The sequence below is a fragment of the Corythoichthys intestinalis genome, chromosome 13 (assembly GCF_030265065.1).
Source record: "Corythoichthys intestinalis isolate RoL2023-P3 chromosome 13, ASM3026506v1, whole genome shotgun sequence".
Classification (NCBI taxonomy): Eukaryota; Metazoa; Chordata; class Actinopteri; order Syngnathiformes; family Syngnathidae; genus Corythoichthys; species Corythoichthys intestinalis.
This window is the reverse complement of record NC_080407.1, coordinates 26,445,418-26,466,594: the sequence shown is the minus strand read 5'-3', so window position 1 is coordinate 26,466,594 and position 21,177 is coordinate 26,445,418. Positions and strand designations below refer to the sequence as shown.

The 21,177-nt window shown below is 38.9% G+C and overlaps 2 protein-coding genes across 5 annotated transcripts in view; one reads left to right on the top strand and one right to left on the bottom strand.

The window, feature by feature from the left end:
* Positions 1-2,709: 2,709 nt before the first annotated feature.
* Positions 2,710-21,177, bottom strand: part of LOC130928539 (gastrula zinc finger protein XlCGF57.1-like) — a 59,024-nt gene continuing 40,556 nt past the window's right edge. The window contains exons 3-5 of one of the 3 annotated variants that reach the window (XR_009066697.1): positions 3,382-3,453; positions 3,051-3,290; positions 2,710-2,974 (exon numbers count right to left, since the gene is read on the bottom strand). Coding sequence is in view for 2 of the 3 variants with exons in the window: in XM_057855228.1 (XP_057711211.1) it covers positions 3,416-3,453 (38 nt within the window). In the remaining variant the exon portion in view is untranslated. Of the gene's footprint in view, positions 3,291-3,381; positions 3,454-14,220; positions 14,737-21,177 lie in introns of those variants that run through there. The other 2 variants (XM_057855228.1, XM_057855229.1) reach the window with 2 other exon arrangements.
* On the top strand, positions 4,788-9,795 carry LOC130928558 (zinc finger protein OZF-like). Of its 2 annotated transcripts, none has more exons than XM_057855259.1 (3): positions 4,788-4,920; positions 5,195-5,299; positions 7,972-9,795. In XM_057855259.1, exons 1-3 carry the CDS (start codon positions 4,809-4,811, stop codon positions 9,108-9,110), a joined length of 1,356 nt encoding a protein of 451 aa, XP_057711242.1. In that variant the 5' UTR covers positions 4,788-4,808; the 3' UTR covers positions 9,111-9,795. The 2 variants fall into 2 exon arrangements, with proteins under 2 accessions (XP_057711242.1, XP_057711243.1); XM_057855260.1 differs by lacking the exon at positions 7,972-9,795 and adding an exon at positions 6,947-7,145.

Here is a 21,177-nt window from a genome sequence, read left to right as displayed (position 1 = left end):
AAACACTAAGAAATTTGACATACATTTAAAAAGTACACTGTAAATTTATTCATTCATTGATCTTTTTCGCCTATCCCAGCCAACTTTGGGCAGTAGGAGGGGTACACCCTGAATTGGCTGCCAGCCAATTACAGGGCTCGAGGAGACAAACAACCTGTCACGCAACACTCATAACTATGGAAAAACTGAAGTGTTCAATCAGCCTGGTGTGCATGGTTTTGGGATGGGATGTTGGAGGAAAGCGAAGTACCTGAAGAAAACCTCCACAGGGACTGTTACAAAATGCAAACTAAACACTGGAAGGCCTGGGACTGAACCCTTAAAGTCAGAGCTGAGAGGCACATATGCTAATTATTCTTCCACCATGCCATGACCAGGGCAGGAAAGCCACCCTACGCAGGGTAAGAAGGGAAAAGAAAGAGGGGGAAGAAAAAGTGGGGGGAAAATTGTGCTGATGTCTACTGAGGTGGGCTGCGACACAAGCTGGAATCGAAGCACCGCCAGACAGAACAGCGGTGACTTGCACTCATGTGTTTTTTCTTTTCTTTCTTTTCCCAATCAAATTAATCCTTGACACAATACGTCATGACTGTTTTTGTTTTGTGTGTTTGTTTGGGGCCTAAATATATGTAGTAAGGAGAAATTTGAATTGCAGTTAAACTAAAAAATAAAAAATGTATAATTGTAAAAGAATTTTTTTGAAATTGCCATTTTGCAGATCCAAAAATGTTTACAATGCAACATTAAAGTGCATGTGACACGAACAAGCATGTTTATTTCATAATTTACGCGGTATTTTATGCTCCTGAATGATATGGACCGCTTGGATGTGTGTGGAAGCGATCGCTATATTTATTTGGTTTTTTGAATCCCGCGCCATGAAAATGAGGTACTTCCGGCTTCGGTCTTGCATTGAGGAGGAGGGCGCTGTGACGTGTACGGGTGAAGGCGTCCTCTTGGCTATACAGCCGTACTGTTGTGTATGAGGACTAAGGATTCAGCTGATTTTGCGGATTAATACGTTTATTTTTCGCATCACGCCAGCCAAACGGCTGCAGAAAAATCTTGCTGTATGAGGGAGAGGCGTGTGCGCCTTTTTGGAGTTTCAAAAGGTTCCCATTCACCGTGGCTATTGGCCAAAACAAGCCCTACTACTGTGGGACCATTGTACTTAAGAGGAAGTAAGTAAACATTGTCTTTTGTATTATGTCAAATACTGGGATCATTTTAATATGTAGGTGGCTTGCATTTTGTGGCTGACATGTATGCGGGCCGGCTATTTTTCGGCACAACACCGGCGGCTTGTCGCACATCCATCCGCCGGGAGAGGACTATATTCGGCCTATTGTGCTCATGTGCCCGGTGTTCTGTCAAATTCTCCGACCGATCAGAAATTGCAACTTTGAGTTAAAAATAGCCGCGAATACAGCGTTTAAAAAGTATACACTGCAAACTTTCGTTAAATTAAGGACTACTTACGTTTGATCATTGATAGGCAAGTAAAAAGCTCTCCTCATGCACATTAGCTGCACGTTAGCTGCACAATAACTGCAGCCGCCCTCTTCCGGGCAATGGGCTGTAAAATGCTCTCCGGCAAAGACAATCGACAACCCAGTCGTCTTGTCAAAACATCCGAGCTAGTTATGTTTGATTTTCCGCTTCGAAGACTTTGAAACATCACTCGGTTCGGGTTAGCATGTCGGCTAGCTGTCACGCCTCTTGGTTTGTTTACATTCTCCGAAGCCGGCGAAGGGAAATGACATATGTCCGATTTAGGTGTAATAAAATATCGTTCGGGAGGTGTTACAGTAAAGGTGAAGTCGACAGTTTTGACCATTATGGAGTAATTTTGCCATGTCGTCCTGAATAAGTGCATTTTTATTATTTCATATTCCATTCAGCACAAGACTGTTATTTGTCGTGACCATGCCATTTATTTAGCAATTGGGGAAAAAACTTCGATAAAAAGAATATCCTGTAAAAATAATGAAGTAAAGAGACTGAAACAATGACATTTTGCAGCTCTTTTCGTCGCGTTTTCCTCGTTGTGAATAGTTCCCCCTCGATGGGCTGACTGGTCCTTCTCAAGCCATATATTAAGCTATTGGGGAAAAAATACTTGGATAAAAAGAATATCCTGTAAAAATATTGGAGTAGAGAGACTGAAACAATGACATTTTGCGGCTTTCTTCGTCGCGTTTTCCTCATTCTGAATAATTCCCCCTCAATGGGCTGAATAGTAAAACCGATGAGCCCATTCTCCCGTTGACGTCATCCACCTGTTGGGGACGCTCGAGCCCTATAATGGTAGGCGTGGCTAACCGTCAGATTAAAAAACTAATTCCTCGTCATCTGCCCTTTGCTAAATTGTTGTATATAGTCGAATCGTCTCAAAATGTGATTGTAATTCACATAATAATGCTATTTAAGACTTTTTTTCTCCTGTCGTATGCTCTTTAACATTAAAATGACATATTCGTACCTCCAGCATTATGTCACTTTAAACAAAAAGCAATTATGCTTGACCACAAATATAGCAATAATGAAACCTGGAATTTATTCAACGACAAAAAATATCAACATTATGTATATCCAAAAATATTTATTATATAAGAAAAAAGTGGGAATTATTCACATTCAACGCTATTTACAATATGCAATTTCAAGCACATATTTAAAATATGCTGTATAAGAAAAAAAGTGGCAATTATTCACAAGCAAAATCAACAATATTTAGTTTAGAAAAAACAGCAAGAATGTTTCCAAATTATATTTACAATATTAAGCACTTTAGAGTGTGTTTTTCCACTCCTGTATGGTTTGTCCAGAATCAGGACAATACCATTTCCGTTTTACTTGGCTATGAGTAGTGGAGCAGTTTTTTTTAACTTTCCACATTTTTGGCACTGGTATTGATCATTTTCATTATATCGCCATTTATTTGGGGCTTCCTCTCTTGCCTCACGCTCCTGGTCTTCAAGAGTGGAAGAGTTTGTGAATAGGCAAGATTATAGTCAATACAGATGAGACACACAGAAATGGACACAAACCTTTCAGCTGCTTATTGGCCAGGCAGAGAACCAGCAGACTTGCGAGAAGTTCTCCAGGGCCCAGGCAAGGTTTTCTTTTTTGATTTCAATGAATATTTTGGACAAGCCTTGTCAGATGGATGCAGGCGGGAGTACAGCTTCAATATCTGGGCGATTTCATGTGTTGACAATGCTGTGACACTTCAATTCAGGCCAACAATTGCTGCAAGATCGTCCACTGCCTCCCAATTAGTGATTATGCTTGCAAAAAAGCACACAAAAACACCCTTAAAAACTTGAGCAAAAGTAGAGATGAATTCATCAATGTGTCTGTGATCAAATGCAAGTTTACTGGGGTTGATGTCCGAAGCCCACTTGAGTCCATGTTATCCCATGTTATCTATTAACAGTACTGCGAACAGAGCTGTGAGAGAAAACCGCTGTCAGATGTGGCTATGGTTTTAAATAAGACAGTGAAAAGTTACAACATGAGAAATGTTTGATTGTAATTACACATACACAAAAAGGTTAACCATAAACAACAAACATGGATGGATTAATAATCTCAATTAAAAAATGCAATTCGTGAAAATAAATTCACTGATCAATTCGACATTATAAACTGGGTTTAACTATTTGTCACCCTAGTCCTGGTTTTCATGAAGCTCAATGATACTTTAAGAGAAGGATGGAAACACAATCACAAAATAACAATAAAATATAAAAATAAAACAAGCATAGAATTAGAAGTTAAATGTGTATAAAAATCACATAAGAATAGACAGAGACACAATAGTGAGAATGATAAAGTATCAATACATTAAAAGCAGATCGGAACAGGTTTTGGAGTGATTTAAAGGGAAGGAGAATTCAAATAAAATACACCATTTGTTGCTGTTCTTGAGGTGACGGTAAAGGGCTAGCTAGTTCCTTGTAAGGGCTAATTGTAAAAAGGATGGTGTGCCGATCAGAGCACAGGTAGAAAGGTGACATGAATCCACTGCTGAATTTAAATGGCTTTAATTTGCTTAATATTCATCCAAATCTTCCTTGATGTACAAAAAAATGAGGAATTGTAACTCCACAGGGCATAAGGTATGAATTCAGTCTGTCATCAATACAACAAAAAAAAAGGAATAAGCTAAATTACTATCGTAAATTCAAATGTAATCAGGAAAATAGTCAAATGCACACATTCACGAACAGGCATATTATGACTGAATTCGCTTACAAATGGACGAGTGCTGTCATCTAGCGGCCGTAACGGGAAACTACCGTTAATGATATCACAGTCCACTATACTAATAGTCCACAATACGCATAGCAAATAACACAGATCGTGCAACATCAACATTGTATATGCATCGCGAAGGCATAAAAACACATATAATGCCATATACAACTCCATTAGCGACCGTTAGAGATAGCGACCCATGCTAATATGCTTACGAATTCAGGAGCGTAAATCTTCCATAAAAGTGTCTCAATGAAGTGCTTCGACAACGATGAACAGCCCTCCTCTTCAGTAATCAGATCACGCTCGTGATTGGCTGCGCAGACTTTGACTTGCTTGGCGCACTCAGCACTGACTCGCTTGCCACAGCCGCTCTCCCGATTGGCTTTTTATAAAAGAAAGTGATCAAAGAAACAAAGACATCAAGAAGATAAAAGACAAAGACTCACCATTTCCCCCTCTTTTCTCGACCACGTGTCCAGCATTATGGTCTAAAAGATCATTAGCTAATCATCGTCAAAGCATTCAGAAATCAAGTGGGGAAAATGTCCACGAGACCGGAGGAACTTTGCGGCGTGAAAAAGGAGCCCCCACGTCACCGACAGTGGACTGAGTGCAAATTAATGCACGCTAAGGTTGTTCTTCACAGACTAGAAGGTTGGTTGACTTTCGATGATAAGTACACTGTACATGACAGATCGCGGTGATGAGAATTCATTTTTAATGTTACAGTAGTGCTGTCAAGGGATTCCAATTTTTAATCACAGTTAATGTGATGTCTAGCACTTTGAAATGATTTTTATGCTGGATTGGAAGACAACAAAACACGAATAAACAAAAAAATGGCAATGATGAATTTTCTGAAACAGAAATCAACTTTGGGGAAACACGTTTGCAAATGAAGAAATAAGATTTGTTTATGGTCTTGCAGATTTATCTATCAGCCAAGTCCATTATCCTGAGTCTGCATGCATCAAGGACGAGGAGGAAGAGTCGTCATCCATTAAGGATGAGAAGGAGTTCGTATACATTAAAGGTCATCCCGAGCAATGCTTTTTCCTCATTAGTACAGAAATGTTTATCAGTCTAAAGAAGTATTTTTCATCCTTTTACAAACAACATTTGGTACTCTCATTGGTCTGGGTCATATTTTAAGGTTTTAGCACAATAACAGAGTGTGAATCAGCAGTGTTTGGCAAAGGTGGGTAGAGAAGCCCAAAATTTTAATACTCAAGTAAGGTAGCGTTAATTCCAAAATATGTACTCAAGTACAACTAAAAAGGATTTGGTGAAAAGAATCCCCAAGTAATGAGTAACATTGTGACTAACTGCTTACATTTTTGTATGATTATTTTTTTTAAAACAATGTTTTTTTTGTTTTTTTGTTTTTTGAGCACAAAGTTATCTATATTGACTGTTGTTATAATGATACTGTACAATAACCTATTACATAACTACATTAAGCCAAAGAAATCCAGAAGGAAAAATCTTTGAATTCCGACAAGAGATTAAAAAAAATAATATATAAATGAAGCATTATTCGTCCAAAGAGCATGACTGCCCTCTAGTGGAGAAAATACTTCCGAGGTTGAATAGTGAAGTGTTCCTTCATAATTACTAGTTCGAAATTAAAAGGATGATAGCTTCGGTTTTCCGTGGTCAATCAGTGCCAAATTAAAAACTGGGAGAGAAGTTCAAATCCGCGCTTTCGAGTCATGTTGAGGGCAGCAATCCATATCAAATACTTCTCATTTTATGGTGCTTTAAAGACACCACATGATTGAACAGGCAGCCGTGAAGTTTGCGTCTGATTGGTATTATGGAGTATTATGATTAATTTTGCGACGTCTCATTGTTATAATCAGTAGAGGTAGCCCTGTTATACACCAGGCACGTCTCGACTCTTAGCATCGCTGGCAAAAAACAATAATAAATCTAATATGTCGAATAAAGAGGAAAAATGTGACGACGCTTGTGTAGCCCAAAGTAGCTGAGTAAGTGTAGTGTTTTTTCTTCACAAATCTACTCAAGTAAAAGTAAAAAGTAGAGCTTAGTGAAACTCCTCTTTGAAGTACATTTTTCTCAAAAAGTTACTCAAGTAAATGTAACAGAGTACATGTAACACGTTACTACCCACCTCCTGGTATTAGGGTAACGACGGAAGGTCGATATCAGAATTTAGGTACCGTTATTTTCGGACTACATGCTGCTGCATGTTTTCCCTTATTTTGAATCCTGCGGCTTACAGTCCAATGCGGCTTATTTGTTGATTTATTAGGTTAATAGGAAACACTTTATTTGACAGTGACGTCATAAGACTGCCGTAAGACTGTCATAATTATGACATGACACTATCACGGGCGTTAATGAGTGCATATGACAGATGTCATTAAGTGTTATCCGGCAAAATATGTCACTAACTCCATTTATGTCCAGCTCGGATCTTTTACATCCATTCAAAAGAGATCATTTGCCGGATGACACAAAATGATATCTGTGATAAGCATTGAATAACATTTATTGCAGTGTCATGTCATACTTAGTCTTATGACGGTTTTATGGTGCCACTGTCAAACGAAGTGCCACCAAATACCATAACTAGCAATTCATGAAACAACTGAAACAGTAACTGAAGAAAAAATTAGCACAGAACATGAATTTTGATTGTTATTTCCACCTGTAGAGCTGTAATGCATGCTAGGAGGCAGGTTGGAGGACAACAGTGTTGACAGCAAGTGGCAGCAGAGGTTGATTGTCTCCCCCAAGGAAGCAGTGATTGCTAAATGAAGCTTCTTGAAGAAATGAAGTTTTGCAGCCAATTTGTTCAAAGCTTCATGGAGGTTCACTTGATCTTATGACAGTCTTAATTTGCCGCTGTCACATGAAGTATTACCGGTTAATATCTTTTGGTGTAAATATCTAATAAAACAGTGAGAACAACTGCGGTTTTTAGACCTGTGCGGCTTATCGATGAACAAACGCCGTTTTTGTGTCAAATTTTCATGGGTGGTGGCGTATATTCAGGTGCGCCTTATAGTCTGAAAATTAGTCATTGGGTTATTAGTCTAATCATTTCATTTAGTCAGAATCAAATGCTTATACTCAACCAATAAATATTAGACAAGCACATTTTTGACTTCACCAGTGATTCATTGCTTCCAACTGACAGGTTAGCGCCGCGCACAACAATGCAGTCAGCCAGTTTGTTTTTTCGGCGTATGCACCGTTAAAGGATATATTAGTTTTCCCCGAGATCAACGTGACATTATTTCATTTCTTTTGATTCGTAATCGTAAACTTGAATATGTCACAAATGTGTAAGTATGAGGACATTTTTTTTATTTACGAACACAAATGCAAGTATGAACCTTTTTGCTTCAATAATGTTTGCACAAATACGAGTATGAATCTTTTTGCTTCAATAATGCTTGCAATACATTGTTTTAATGACGTCATCACAAGAGGACTATGGTTCTTCACACGATTTGTCTTCAAAACATTTCAACTGAAATTGCACTTTGCATTTTGGATGCATATCTATGCGAAACAATGTCTCTTGGCCTCAAAATTAAACCGCATATTTTTCTGATAAATACTTTTTAAAACCGCACCATGCACTGAATCTACGACATCGCAAGGGATCACTGTTCTTGTTTCAGACTGGCTGGTAGTTCATAAAATATATCAATGGTTTTCTTGTGCTGGCAGGTTTCAGAAGATATCTTGGGGCTGAGCGGCAGGAGCCAGAATCTCCTGGCATTAAAGAGGATGTTGAGCTCCCCCAAATCAAAGAGGAGGAGGAGTCAAAGCCCTGTCAACAGAAGCAACTTCCAATCAAAAAGGAGGAGGAAGAGCGGCCATGCGTTAAAGAGGAGGAAGAGGAGGAGCATATCACGAGGTCAAATGATGAGCCCTTGAAGAGTGAAGATGGTCTGAGTGAGGCTGGCAGAGGGGCAGAGCCTCCAAGCGGCTGCAGCAGCAGCAGGTTAACAGAAGGATTTCAGGCAGACAACAGAAGTGGCACCACATCACAGTCACCTTACAATGATGATGGTCATAAGAAATCTCACAGTGACGACAAACTCTGCAAATGCTCTCAGTGTGGGAAAACCTTTGCGACTAAGCAAACTTGTCGTGCACATATGAGGAGGCACACTAGTGAAAAACCTTTTTCCTGCTCAGTTTGTGGACAAGGATACAGTTGCAAGAGCACCTTAAAACGACACACAAGAGCCCACACTGGCGAAAAACCTTTTTCCTGCCCAGTTTGTGGAAAAAGATTCACTCAGAACAGCGCCTTAAACGCACACACAAGAACCCACACTGGCGAAAAACCTTTTTCCTGCCCAGTTTGTGGTCAAAGATACAGTCGCAAGAGCGACTTAAAACGACACAAAAGAACCCACACTGGCGAAAAACCTTTTTCTTGCTCAGTTTGTGGTCAAAGATTCAGTCAAATGAGCACCTTAAAACAACACAAAAGAACCCACACTGGCGAAAAACCATGTTCCTGCTCAGTTTGTGGAAAAAGTTTTTTTCAGAAGGGAGATTTAACAAAACACACAAGAACCCACACTGGCGAAAAACCTTTTTCCTGCTCAGTTTGTGGTCGAGGATTCTCTCAAAAGCAACATTTACAAAGCCACATAAGAACCCACACTGGCGAAAAACCTTTTTCCTGCGCCGTTTGTGGTCAAGGATTCAGTCATAATAGTTCCTTAAAAATACACACGAGAACCCACACTGGCGAAAAACCTTTTTGCTGCTCAGTTTGTGGTCAAAGATTTGCTCGGAAGGATCGGATTAAGTTACACGAGTGTGTTGGTGTGAGAAGCAGGCGCCAATGACTGTTTTGCCTGGCTTCATCAGATTTTGCATGCAGGTTAGGTCAGGGTTGGGGGTTACGTTCGTATTCGTGGCACACTTTATTTTTGTTGTTGCATTTTTGTTTGGACTTCTCAATTTTGTGTTTTACCTTTTCTGGCCAACAACGTCTTTCCCTTAGTGCTCTCGCCGACTGGCATTATTTATATCATAATCTCCCATTCAAACTACACTTTTCATATTCAATATTTTAAACCGCAGACCCCAAATTCTAAAAATTCTAAATCGTTCATAAATATTGTCATTAGATAAACATGGAAATTTAGAATATATTGTTCAATATTGTAAAAATAATTTTTAAAAAAATACTGCCTCACAAATTAGTTTTTTTGTGTGGGGGTTCATCATGTAAATATAATGTTTTAACAATTATTATTACTACTCGTGATTGACAGAGTGTGAGGGCCAAATAAAGAAAAATGAAGAAGAAGAAAAGAGGACTATGACACTAGAATCGTGTTCTTACGACAAGAATTTTTTTTTTCTTGTAGCAAGTCAAGTTTTGGTATATCTTTTTTTGTTAAAAATAAATATCTACAGTAATAAATAAAACACACAAAGTCATTTCTGTATTTAACTTTGCTGATTATATATGTTTTGTGTTGAAAATGATTTTGTTTGGTTTGCTTGCTACCGGGGTCGCATTGAATAAGGCGCTATTGGAAATGAAAGTTCACTGTTGGCAATGTCTTTTGTAATAAATTCTACACAAACTTCCTCGTCTGTGTTGGATCCATATTATACGGCTCGCCGTTTTATTACAAAGTTAAGTGGTGTCATTTATATCATACTCTCCCTTTCAAACTACACTTTTCACTTGTAATATTTGAAACAGCAGACCACACATTCCAAAAATTTGAAATAATTTAAAATAGTCATTAAATTAATATGGAAAATTAGAATATATTGTTCAATATTGCAAAAATACAAATTATAAAAAAAAAAACAATTCTGGCTCACAAATGAGTTTTTTTTTTTTTTTTTTTTGGGGGGGGGGGGGGGGGGGTTGGGGTAACGTTACCATGGCGCAAAAATGAATTTTCACTAATCATAAAAGGAAATCTATCATTGGTGTCTTCAAATAGGTAGGATATGCTTTGTAGCCATAATATTATTTGTTGTTGTTTATTCGTGTGCAATTTATTTTAGTGTTGTGAAAAGGGAGTGTTAAACCGAGGCTTATTGGACCTTTTAGTTTTCAAATGTGTTTGTGTATTATGGCGCCATCTAGCTGCGGGGCTTTGCATAATACGGCACTTTCATTTCCAATACCAGAGCCCTAAGTGAATTAGAACGTTGTGTTTCTAGTAGTCTGGTAGTATCACGTAAACTATCTAGCATGCGTGTGTACTGCCATCGCGCACAACTTGTATGGAGTAAACGCGCGATCGTGACAAATTTTGACCGAAACGGCTTTTTTTGGATGGGAAAAACTAAAACAAATCCTCAGCACCCTCTGCTGTGAGTGACTTCAAGCGCCCCTGTACCAGCCCCCGCAGATGAAAATCTCTTGACTCTGCTTCAAAGTGCTTGTACCTCAGCACTTGTTTATTTTTATTCATAATTAATACCTTGTTTTTATTCAATCCACTACATTTAAATCTACTTTTTCTATTTTGTCCTAATATTCAGAGGTGGGTAGAGTAGCCGAAATTTATTAATCAAAGTAAGACTAGCGCTTCTTCTAAATAATATTACTTTAAGTAAAAGTAGTCATCCAAAAATGTACTCAAGTATAAGTAAAAAAAAACAAACTATCCTTTGAAAAGAATACTCAAGTAATAAACATTGTGAGTAACTGTTTACAATGTCAGATTAAAAAAAAAAAAAAATAGTACAGTATATATAGATTTATGTATGGTATATGGCAGTTTTTTTTGTTTCAGCACAACTTCATCTACATCAGCTGTTATTATTATTAGTATACAGAGCCCCTGAGGGGAAATGGAAGAAGAAGAAAAAAAGTTGGAGGGGGAAAAAAAAGTTGACGTAAAAAAAAAAAAAAAAAAAGTGCCCCTTAAGGTGCCCCTAGGCCAGTTCGTTTTAGTTTTGGAAGTCGAAGCAGAACGACATGGAAGACGACTTGGAACGTTTTTTCGGTCAAGAGATATCCCTCACGTGGATATTACGTGCATGAAAAGAGACAAGGTGCGTATTCACACTGTCAACATGATCAATGTCAAAACAGCAGAATGGACATGGACACCTCATACTGTATGTTGCCGCTACCGTTTTGTCTGTAATGTAAATTTAGTTATAGCATGCATCGTTAAGTGTCAAGAAAAATGCTCTGTATGTATTCTTACGGCGCTCCTAAATTTGTATCATGGAATACTAATACGATATGGTCACAAACCGTGCGACTGTTGTTCATTCTAGCAGTAGGCTACTATTGACTTTTAACAAATCATTAACTACTTCATACAAAAATACTTAATATATGCTGACACTTTCAATTATGTGAAATATCGTGATTGAAGCTGTTGTAGTTTTGTGCCACTACTCTGCGAATTTATCTTTATTGATCTATATATAATGTATTTACTCAAATTTTCTGTTTGCAGGTTGATATGGCAGTAATTTCCATCATGACTGATGAGCAAATTGGCAAATACTGTATATCACTTCATATTGTGATCGAGTAGCTACCCTTTCCTTCTGCCAACAAAAAATTTCCAGCACCAATAAAGAAACTCTTTTACAAAGTTTAAGAGAGAAAATTGGCTCTAGAAAAAAAGGTGTACCTGGCGGATCTCCCACTGTGCCCAAAAATGGAGGTCAGGGAATGGCAATCGCATGGCAAAAACAAGTCTCAGCAGAGAGACAATGAGAACCAAAAGTGGTATTTGCCATGTGGCAAAATTTTTTTTGCCATGTGGCATTTTTTTGCCATGTAGCAAAATGGATTTTGCCATGTGGCATTTTTTTTCTCGCCATGTGGCTTTTTTTTTTGGTATGTAGCAAAATGCATTTTGATTTGTGAGCGGGTCAAAGGCATTTTTTTGGGGTATATGGCTGTTTTGCAGGCCGTACAAGTCCATGCCATTGTCGGCTCTGCACGTCCAAATTTTACTTTCATTTTAAATGGCAAATAAACATGTGTGGCTGTGATTTTTGCCCATACACTTTAAATTAGAGCTTATGGAAATTCAACTGGCACCCAGGTAAGGCTCTGCCATTGACGGCTATGCACGTCCAAATTTTATATTCATTTTCATTGGCAGATAAACGTGTGGTTGTGATTTTTGACCATGCACTTTACATTAGAGCTTATGGACATTCAAATGGCACCCAAGTACGGCTCTGCCATTGACGGCTATGCACGTCCAAATTCTATATTCATTTTCATTGGCAGATAAACGTGTGGTTGTGATTTTTGACCATACACTTTACATTAGAGCTTATGGACATTCAACTGGCACCCAAGTAAGGCTTTGCCATTGACCATTAGCCATTGATGGCTATGCACGTCCAAATTTCCATTCATTTTAAATGTCAGAAAAACATATTTGGCTGTGATTTTTGACAATACACTTTACATTAGAGCGCGTTGACATTCAACTGGCACCCAAGTAAGGCTTTGCCATTGACGGCTATGCACGTCTAAATTTGACATTCACTTTAACTCATTCACTCCCAGCCATTTTCACCGGAGCAAGGCCTTCGCTCCAGGCCGTTTTACTGGATTTTGACTGATTTTGCAAGGCCCACAGAAAATTCTGTTCTATTGCAATATAAACATGGAACCCACCAAAAAGAAAGATTAGACTCTCTTTCAGCAGGAAAAAAAGTTAGTTGATATCTTTTTCCATTATTTAGAAGTCAGCATTAGAAAATAGCTTGGTATGAGCAATTTTTCAATTTCTGATGTAAATACAAAGAAATTAAGCTTTTTGTAAAGGCATACATTTCAAACATAACTTTGACTTTAACACAGCTATTTATGCTTTTGTGACATCCCAAACATTTGAATAATGTTTTCCTTTTCCAAAATAACATAAACAACAAGACAAATAGAGCGTTTGATAGCAAAGTAACAATTTATTTACACATAACTAAACTATTGAACTGAGAGATGACGCTGTTGTGGCCACGACAGCCGGGGTAAACTCATCCCTCATCGCCGCCTGTATCATCAAGATGGATTTTCTTTCGTCTTTCTTTTGTGGTGACCACTGCCTCGTGGCGGAGTTCGCCTGGGGAACTTGTATTTCTTGGGGGGAACTGGTTTGGCCCTGAGTCACGGGACACTGATGGGTGTGGCGGACATGAGCGGCCGAGCGCGGCAGCGCGGGCTCTGCTCGGCGAGCAGCACGGACTCAACGGCATTGTCCGCTGCACTGGTGGTCTCGGTCGTCCTGCTCGGTCGTCCAGCGCCTGGCATCCCGGGCGTCCTCCCGATTGTTCTGCTCGGTCGTCCGGCGCCTGGCATCCTGCACCTCCATTCGGTCGTCTTCCGCTGGCTCCCCGGCCATGCGTTCCGTTGGGTTGGGTTGCGGGTCTTACCAAATGCGCTACTGCCCTCCAGTGGCCAGTTTTATTGCTTTAAAATGGATTTTCAGCGTTATGGTGTTATACTTGTATAGCTGTGCTTTGGAGCTAAGTTGCATCAGAACCTAGAGATGTCTCTTGTGAAAAAAAATGTTCAAGACTTGGGACACTGAAACAATTAAAAATAGAACGTATTTATACGTCTTTAGGAGCAAATGAGTTAAATGACTGAACTTATATATAATCATTTTTGTATGGAATTGTTTTAGCCTATTTTTGTTCCTTATCAGTATATTCATATGGTTTTAATACAACAGTGATGTGGAAAATGTCAAAAGTAGCACATTTTGTGATAGATTCTTGCCTTTTTTTCACTCATCTTTGTATTTTTTCCCCGACTAATTTTGTATTAAGTCAAAAGCAAAAAAGAAAAATAAATAGAATGTACAAATATAAACACGTATATATGGGTCGTTTTTTTAGCATGAATTTTTATTTTAACTGGCTAAGACGCCACATGATTGTATCGCGGTAAAAAATAAATAGATAAAGAAAACATATTGAAACAATAATGCATTTAACTTTGGGAATTGAATATATATATATATTTTGAAAAAGTTTTATTTATTTTATTTTTTTTCGCCTGCTACAGGGTCACTATTGAATAAAGCACTATTTGTGAAAAGGGGGCGTTAAAAACCAAGTCTTATTGGACCTTTTATTTAGTTTTCAAATGTAGTTGTGTGTCATTGTGCCATCTAGACACGTCCAGGCCCATCTGTGGTTCGCTAGAGAGCATTTGGATGATCCAGAAGAGGACTGGGAGAATGTGTTATGGCCTGGACGTGTACTTTCTACAGCTGGGGGACACGTCTGGCAGTGCAGGATTTGAGTCCCTGGCGTCGCATTGTGTTACTGATCGTAGCCTTTGTGACCGTGGTCCCAGCTCTCTGTAGGTCATTCACTAGGTCCCCCGTGTGGTTCTGGGATTTTTGCTTACTGTTCTTGTTATCATTTTGACGCCACGGGGTGAAAAGGGAGTTGAAAGTCCGTGTTGCCCAACGACAGCCCCAAAACATCACTGCTCTAGAGGGAGATCTGCATGGAGGAAGGGGCAAAAATACTAGCAACAGTGTGTGAAAAGCTTGTGAAGAGTTACAGAAAACATTTGGGCTCCGTTATTGCCAACAAAGGGTACATAACAAAGTATTGAGATGAGCTTTTGGTATTGACCAAATACTTATTTTCCACCATGATTTGCAAATAAATTCTTTAAAAATCAAACAATGTGATTTTCTGCCCCCCCCCCCATTCTGTCTCTCATGGTTGAGGTTTACCCATATTGACAATTACAGGCCTCTTTAATATTTTCAAGTGGGAGAACTTGCACAATTAGTGGTTGACTAAATACTTATACTTATTTGCCCCACCGTATATATATGGCGGAAAACACTCAGGTGACTTGAAGTTCTGCTCTGAGACCCCCAATTTGGCTAAATTTAAAATTGTCCTATATGCATGTGTCATCATTGAAAAGCTTAAAATCTCAATTTTCTGGGGGAAGAAAAATTATGAACAAGTGGGCATTTAATTTTTTTTATTTTTATTTTTTCAAACACTGAAACCCTAATTGGAGGTGAGAGCATGAAAGAGCATAGACCCCATGATTTTAATGAGATATTATCGCGTAACTACCTCTTTTCGATCCAAAAACTCTATGTAGCATGTATCACCGAGTGTCAAAACACAGCTGTGAATGGCCACAGGCGTATTTTTAGCGGATTTTATGGGTGAAACATGGTCATAGAACAGGTGTTGAGATGCAGAAATTGTAGAGATTAAGGAGTGGTTAAGATTTTTTTTTTTCATGTTTTCACTTCTAAACTTTTTTTTTTTTTTATCTTTGTTTGGATCGAATATTTATAATCTAAAATATAGGGGGAAATGCGACAGTACCCAAAAAAATACAATTAAGTGATTTTTATGAGGTAGATATCCGTGACCTATTTACAGACGCTATTTTTTTCATTGTGGCGTGATTTGTTTAAAAGTTTAAAATATGCGAGCAAATAATTAAAAATTTTTATTTCATTTTTTAAAAACTAAATAATAGACATCAATTAATGATGATTCCAAGTTAAAAATGACTGACATTTCAAATAATAAATATAATTACTTACCTTCTTTTTATGGCTGGGTTGAAACATAAGCGGTTGCGCGATGACTGTAAACGGGGTCTCCAGGGTAAATCGGACAAATTAAAAATAGTTCACGGGCTTAATGCGCCATGAATCTGCTATGACAGCATATATACATATTGTTCTATCAAACACAACAGTTCTTTTCGCTTAAAATACAGCAGCTTATTTTAAAGAGGGGTGAAAGAGCAGAAACTGCTTTTTCAGTCATCTGTGTTTTCCGCCAAATATTAACGAATAGTTTTTAAGCACTTCAAATGTAATAATCTTGATGTTTTAACCATGTAACTGTCCCACTGAATTATTTTTAAACTAGATTAAAGAACACGCAGTACTTTTTACTCTTACTTGAGTAGGTGTGTGAAGAAGCAACAGTACTCTTACTCCACGACTTTGGATTAAACTAGTCGTTACATTTTTTTCTCTTTATTCTATATATTGACTTTATTTTTTCCAGAGATGCCGACAATGGCTGTCTCAGTTTCACCGATGAGACATAGCAACAATAACCACACGACTCCATTATACCAATCAGAAGTATCAGAGGTAACAATGTTTTTTTCTCCACTAGAGGGCACGCATGCTCTTTGGACGCGTCAAATTTCACGGTGCTGTTATAATCTGAATTCGATGCATTTTGTGTCATCTTTTTGGACTAATATGGTCATGTATTAGGTTATACTACAGTATAATAATAACAGTTCATGTAGATGAAGTTATGCTGACACGAGAAATATTTACCATATTGTGGTGACCCCTTTACTATATGACATAATTCACCCACGGAACTTGTGCGTACAGATACAGATACTTAAGAGCCGTGCGCTTTCCGGCTGAGTTCAGAGTTCACAGAAAGTTAGCAGAGTCACAAGCGGCCGGACACAGCAACTCGTCTGCTCAATGGGCCAACAAGACTCCCGCACACAATATACCATAAAGAAATCGACAAATAAATAACATCATTTAAAAAAAAATCTGACATTATAAACAGTTACAATGTTATTCATTACTTGAGTAGTCTTTTCAACAAATACTTTTTTACTTGTACATTTTTGGATGACTACTTTCACTTGAGTTATATTATTAGAAGAACGCTACCCCTTATTTGATTAAAAATTTTGGCTACTCTACCCACCTCTAAATATCAGGATTAAATATGAAAAGTACATTTAAATGTAGTGGACTGAATAAAAACAAGGTATTAATTATGAATAAAAATACACAAGGCCGGTGAGGTACTAGCACTTTAAAGTTAGAAGCAGAGTCGAGAAATTTTCATCGGCGGGGGCTGGAAGTCCCTCACAGCAGGGGGTGGTAACGATCTGTTTTAGTTTTTTCCATCCAAAAACAGCCATTTCGATCCAAATTTGTCATGCTTGCACGTTTTCTCCATACCAAGCGTGCACGATGGCAGTACACACGCATGGCAGATATTTTACGTACTACTTCAAGGATACTACAAAGACAGTGTTCTATTTCGCCTATCGTTCTGGTACTGGGAATAAAAGTGCAAATCCCCGCAGCTAGATGGCGCCATAATACACAAACACATTTGAAAACTAAAAGGTCCAATACGCCTCGGTTTAACACTCCCTTTTCACAACACTAAAATAAATTGCGCACGAATAACCAACAGCGCTCTGCACGGTGGAAGCTCAACAACAACAACAAATAATATTATGGCTAAAAAACATATCCTACCTATTTGAAGACACCAAAGATAAATTTCCTTTCTGGACTCCACAGTCTAGATCTACAGCTAACTTTTCCATTGGGCGCTAATATAGAACTCTCATCATAATCATCTTCATTTCTCACCTCGGATTGAATTTTAGAAACCTCAAATTGAATTTTGTTTTTGTCATCGACACCACAATTACTTGACAACTAACTTCCCCCTCACATCGCGCAAAGCCTAAGGGTAGGGGGCTGTCCCATCCCACATCAGCCCGGGCCACTGGCATGGAGAGCAATTCTCATACTCTGCGTTCGGATTTAATTTGAAACAGGGCAAAACGTAAGCCTGCGAGCAGGCACAGGAGTCTCAAGAGTGATTTGGTCGAGGATTCAAGGTATTCATTATATTTTTCGCACCTTACACGCATTTTGAAACGTGAATTGGCCCTTTAAGAAGTGCGAAGCTCGCTAGCTCTCTCCTCCTTAACAGTGTAGCTCTTCCCCAAGCTACCGTCATGTTTATTTACCATCCGAAAGTCGTGTGAAAATGGGAGAAGTACGTATAGTGTTGAAGTGTGCCTTAACAATGTATAAACACGTTTGGTTGATGACGTTTCCTCCTATTACAGGGGTCCCCAACCTTTTTTGCACCATGGACCGGTGTTATTTATTTATTTTTTTTCTCGGACCGGTGTTCTGACAGATTTTGCAACCCATCAAAAACTGCAACAATGTGGTTCTGCGGATGCGCGTAACGTTAAACATAGCTGCAAAATGCGCAAATGCAGCGATTCCAAATTAAATACTACAAACTTTCTTGAAAGAAAGGAATATTAACTTACGTTTAATCATGGAAGGACTTGTAGAAAAGTTCTCCTCAGATACATCCTGCCATGTAAGCTGCACAGAACAACTGCACACCGCTCTCACCATTAACGACTTCGCCTTGTCGTTAAGCATTAATTAAGAAGCCCGCTTCACAAAGATACGATGTTGGAAATTGTTGCAAGGTTTTCAATGCTCTCGTAGCGATGTGAGGATATTCCGGAATGACTTAAATCCAGAACCTTGGTGTAGTTGTTGTCTCAAATGTATGTTCAATAAGGCCGCCGTCATTTGCGATCTCTACAAATTGATCCTGTTCCTTCCTGATCTTTCCTGTTGCACAGACATGCTCGAATCACTCGGTTTATTCACAAACGGGTCACGAATCCACTTCGTGGATCTTCGAGGTTGTAGGCTCGTCAGGTGCCCTTTTCGCCGTAAAAATATCTCCAAAGACGTGTGTTTTCCAGTCAGCTAATGTGGCCGACCACATGAAGTGCTGAGCCGCACTCTGTGCCATATCTCCTAATTATGCCATCATATCCAGTTTGACCACTGACCAAAACCAACATACACTGGATTTACCTGTTGAGGAACCGAAAGAGAATTTGAAGCCTAACGCATCCTTCACCATAAAAGCGTTATGCCTAGCAACAAAGCTGAGGCTAAAGTCACCCGAGCTAAAATGAGCTCAGCAGGCGAAATGGAATCTTTGGACATCGGCGAGTCTATCTTAGCTATAAAGCTACAACTCAAGAAGCTTGACCTACTTGAGCAACTTACAACAGATATTAAAGAACTAAAACAGTCTGTGGAGTTTAACAACTCACTCATCGAGATGCTAAAGGCTGACAATGCGTCTCTTCGGGCCGAAGTGAACAATCTTAAGCATTTGACATCTGAACTCCAAAAAAATAAAATCAACATGGCAAATTCCATAATTGATTTGCAGTGCCGAAGCATGAGAGATAACATCATTGTACACGGACTTGCAGAAACAAAAAATGAAACTCACAAGAACTTCTTATGACATTCCTTGTCAACGAGTTGAAAATGAAGCCCGAGGATGCCGGGGCTATTCGCTTTTCCAGGGTGCACCGTCTTGGTAGGGCGAAAAGTGACCAACAGCGGCCCCGTCCCATTGTGGCTAAAGCCATTGACTCCAAGATGAAGTCTGCCGTCATGTCGAGGGGCAGTGAGCTAAAAGGAACCAACTACTCAATTGGCGACCAGTTCCCGCTGGAGATCATGAACAGACGGAGGTTACTACACCCGATCATGGCCGAGGCGAGGAAAGGCAAAAAGAATGCTCGTCTGTCCATTGACAAGCTCTACATCGACGGTAAACTCTACACGAACCCCCGAATAACTTACTGGCTGAGTGGAGGGGACGAAAACATAATGCCTAAACTCCGTGAGGAATAGTCTGTCAAGATACAACATGCGGCCTCCCCGCAGGTGTAAACACAGACGCATGGTGATGACGTCCCCAGATCGCGGCTCTGTCACCATGACAACCACGGAGCCAGGAAGATGGTTCAATTCACTTTCCTTCCCTTCCTCTCATCACAACTCGTCTTTCGCTCACTCTCTCTTTTCTCCCTCTCATCTATTTTATTTACTATGAATATTATTTATTTTCTCTTTCTCAATTTGGCTTAGGACTTGGCTTAAATAATACTTAACTGAACAGACAGAGGCCCTCCTTATTTTCCTGGCTGCTCTGTGACAATATAGTTGGTAATGTTCACAGAGGATTACTTTGAGTCTGAGTGTATGGTTGTATGTGTGTATGTCGGCTGGGTCGTTTTTGGCATGGATGAGTGTGTGTATGTATATTTACATGTTCAAGTGTGGGTGTTGGTTACAGGATGTCAGTAAATTGCACTACATTGTAAATGGCATTTAATGAATTAGACAGTGAAGGAGAGGAGGTGACACAGTGTATTGACTATTATAGAAACATAAGTTGCAATCAGTACAAACCTGAGCACCTACAAGCGTTGAAAAGTATAAATAATTGTTCATTCCTACATTTAAACATCAGAAGCCTGAACAAGCATTATGATGATCTAGTTACTTTTCTAACAAGCACAGGCTGCAACTTTGATGCAATAGGTTGCTGTGAAACTTGGTTGAGCGATAGATCATACACTGACATCTTAAGTATTAATGGTTACAAGTTGCTTACAAAGAATAGATGTGGCAGATCTGGTGGTGGTGTGTGCCTATATATCTCCACATACAATGTGAACTTCTGTGATGATATTTACATAGCAGACAATCACAGCGACTCCCTTTTTGTTGAGATAAGTGGTGAAAACACAAAAAAACTTATTATTGGAGTGATCTATCGCCCCCCAGATGCAGATCTAGAAATCTTTAGGACAAGACTGGAGGAAGCACGATTTTATATAAACAGCAAAAGCAAGAGTTGCATCCTCCTTGGGGACTTTAATATTGACCTCGCACGGGATGATGCAGCACAGAACGACTTTATAAATGTATTACATTCTTCATCCTTCTTCCCTACGATTAATACTTATACCAGAGTCACTCAATCCGCAAAGTCGATTATTGATAACATCATCACAAATATTCAAAACTCTCCACTTGTATCTGGAGCTGTACTCTCTGACATTTCGGATCATTTTCCCCATTGTACTATTTATTGACCTTCCGATTAAACTATCACCCGTTCACCATGAAATAAATATAAAAATACTAAATGAAGAAACCATGCAGCATTTGAATGAGGACTTAAAGGCCAAAGCATGGAATAGAGTATACTGTTGTAGTGATGCTAATGCTGCATTTGAGACTCTCACTAAAGAAATAA

Coding starts and splice junctions, on each gene's coding strand:
- LOC130928558 (XM_057855259.1), top strand. CDS start 4,809: ATGTCCACGAGACCGGAGGAACTTTGCGGCGTGAAAAAGGAGCCCCCA. Junction 4,921..5,194: donor TGTTCTTCACAGACTAGAAG/GTTGGTTGACTT, acceptor ATGGTCTTGCAG/ATTTATCTATCAGCCAAGTC. Junction 5,300..7,971: donor GGAGTTCGTATACATTAAAG/GTCATCCCGAGC, acceptor TTGTGCTGGCAG/GTTTCAGAAGATATCTTGGG.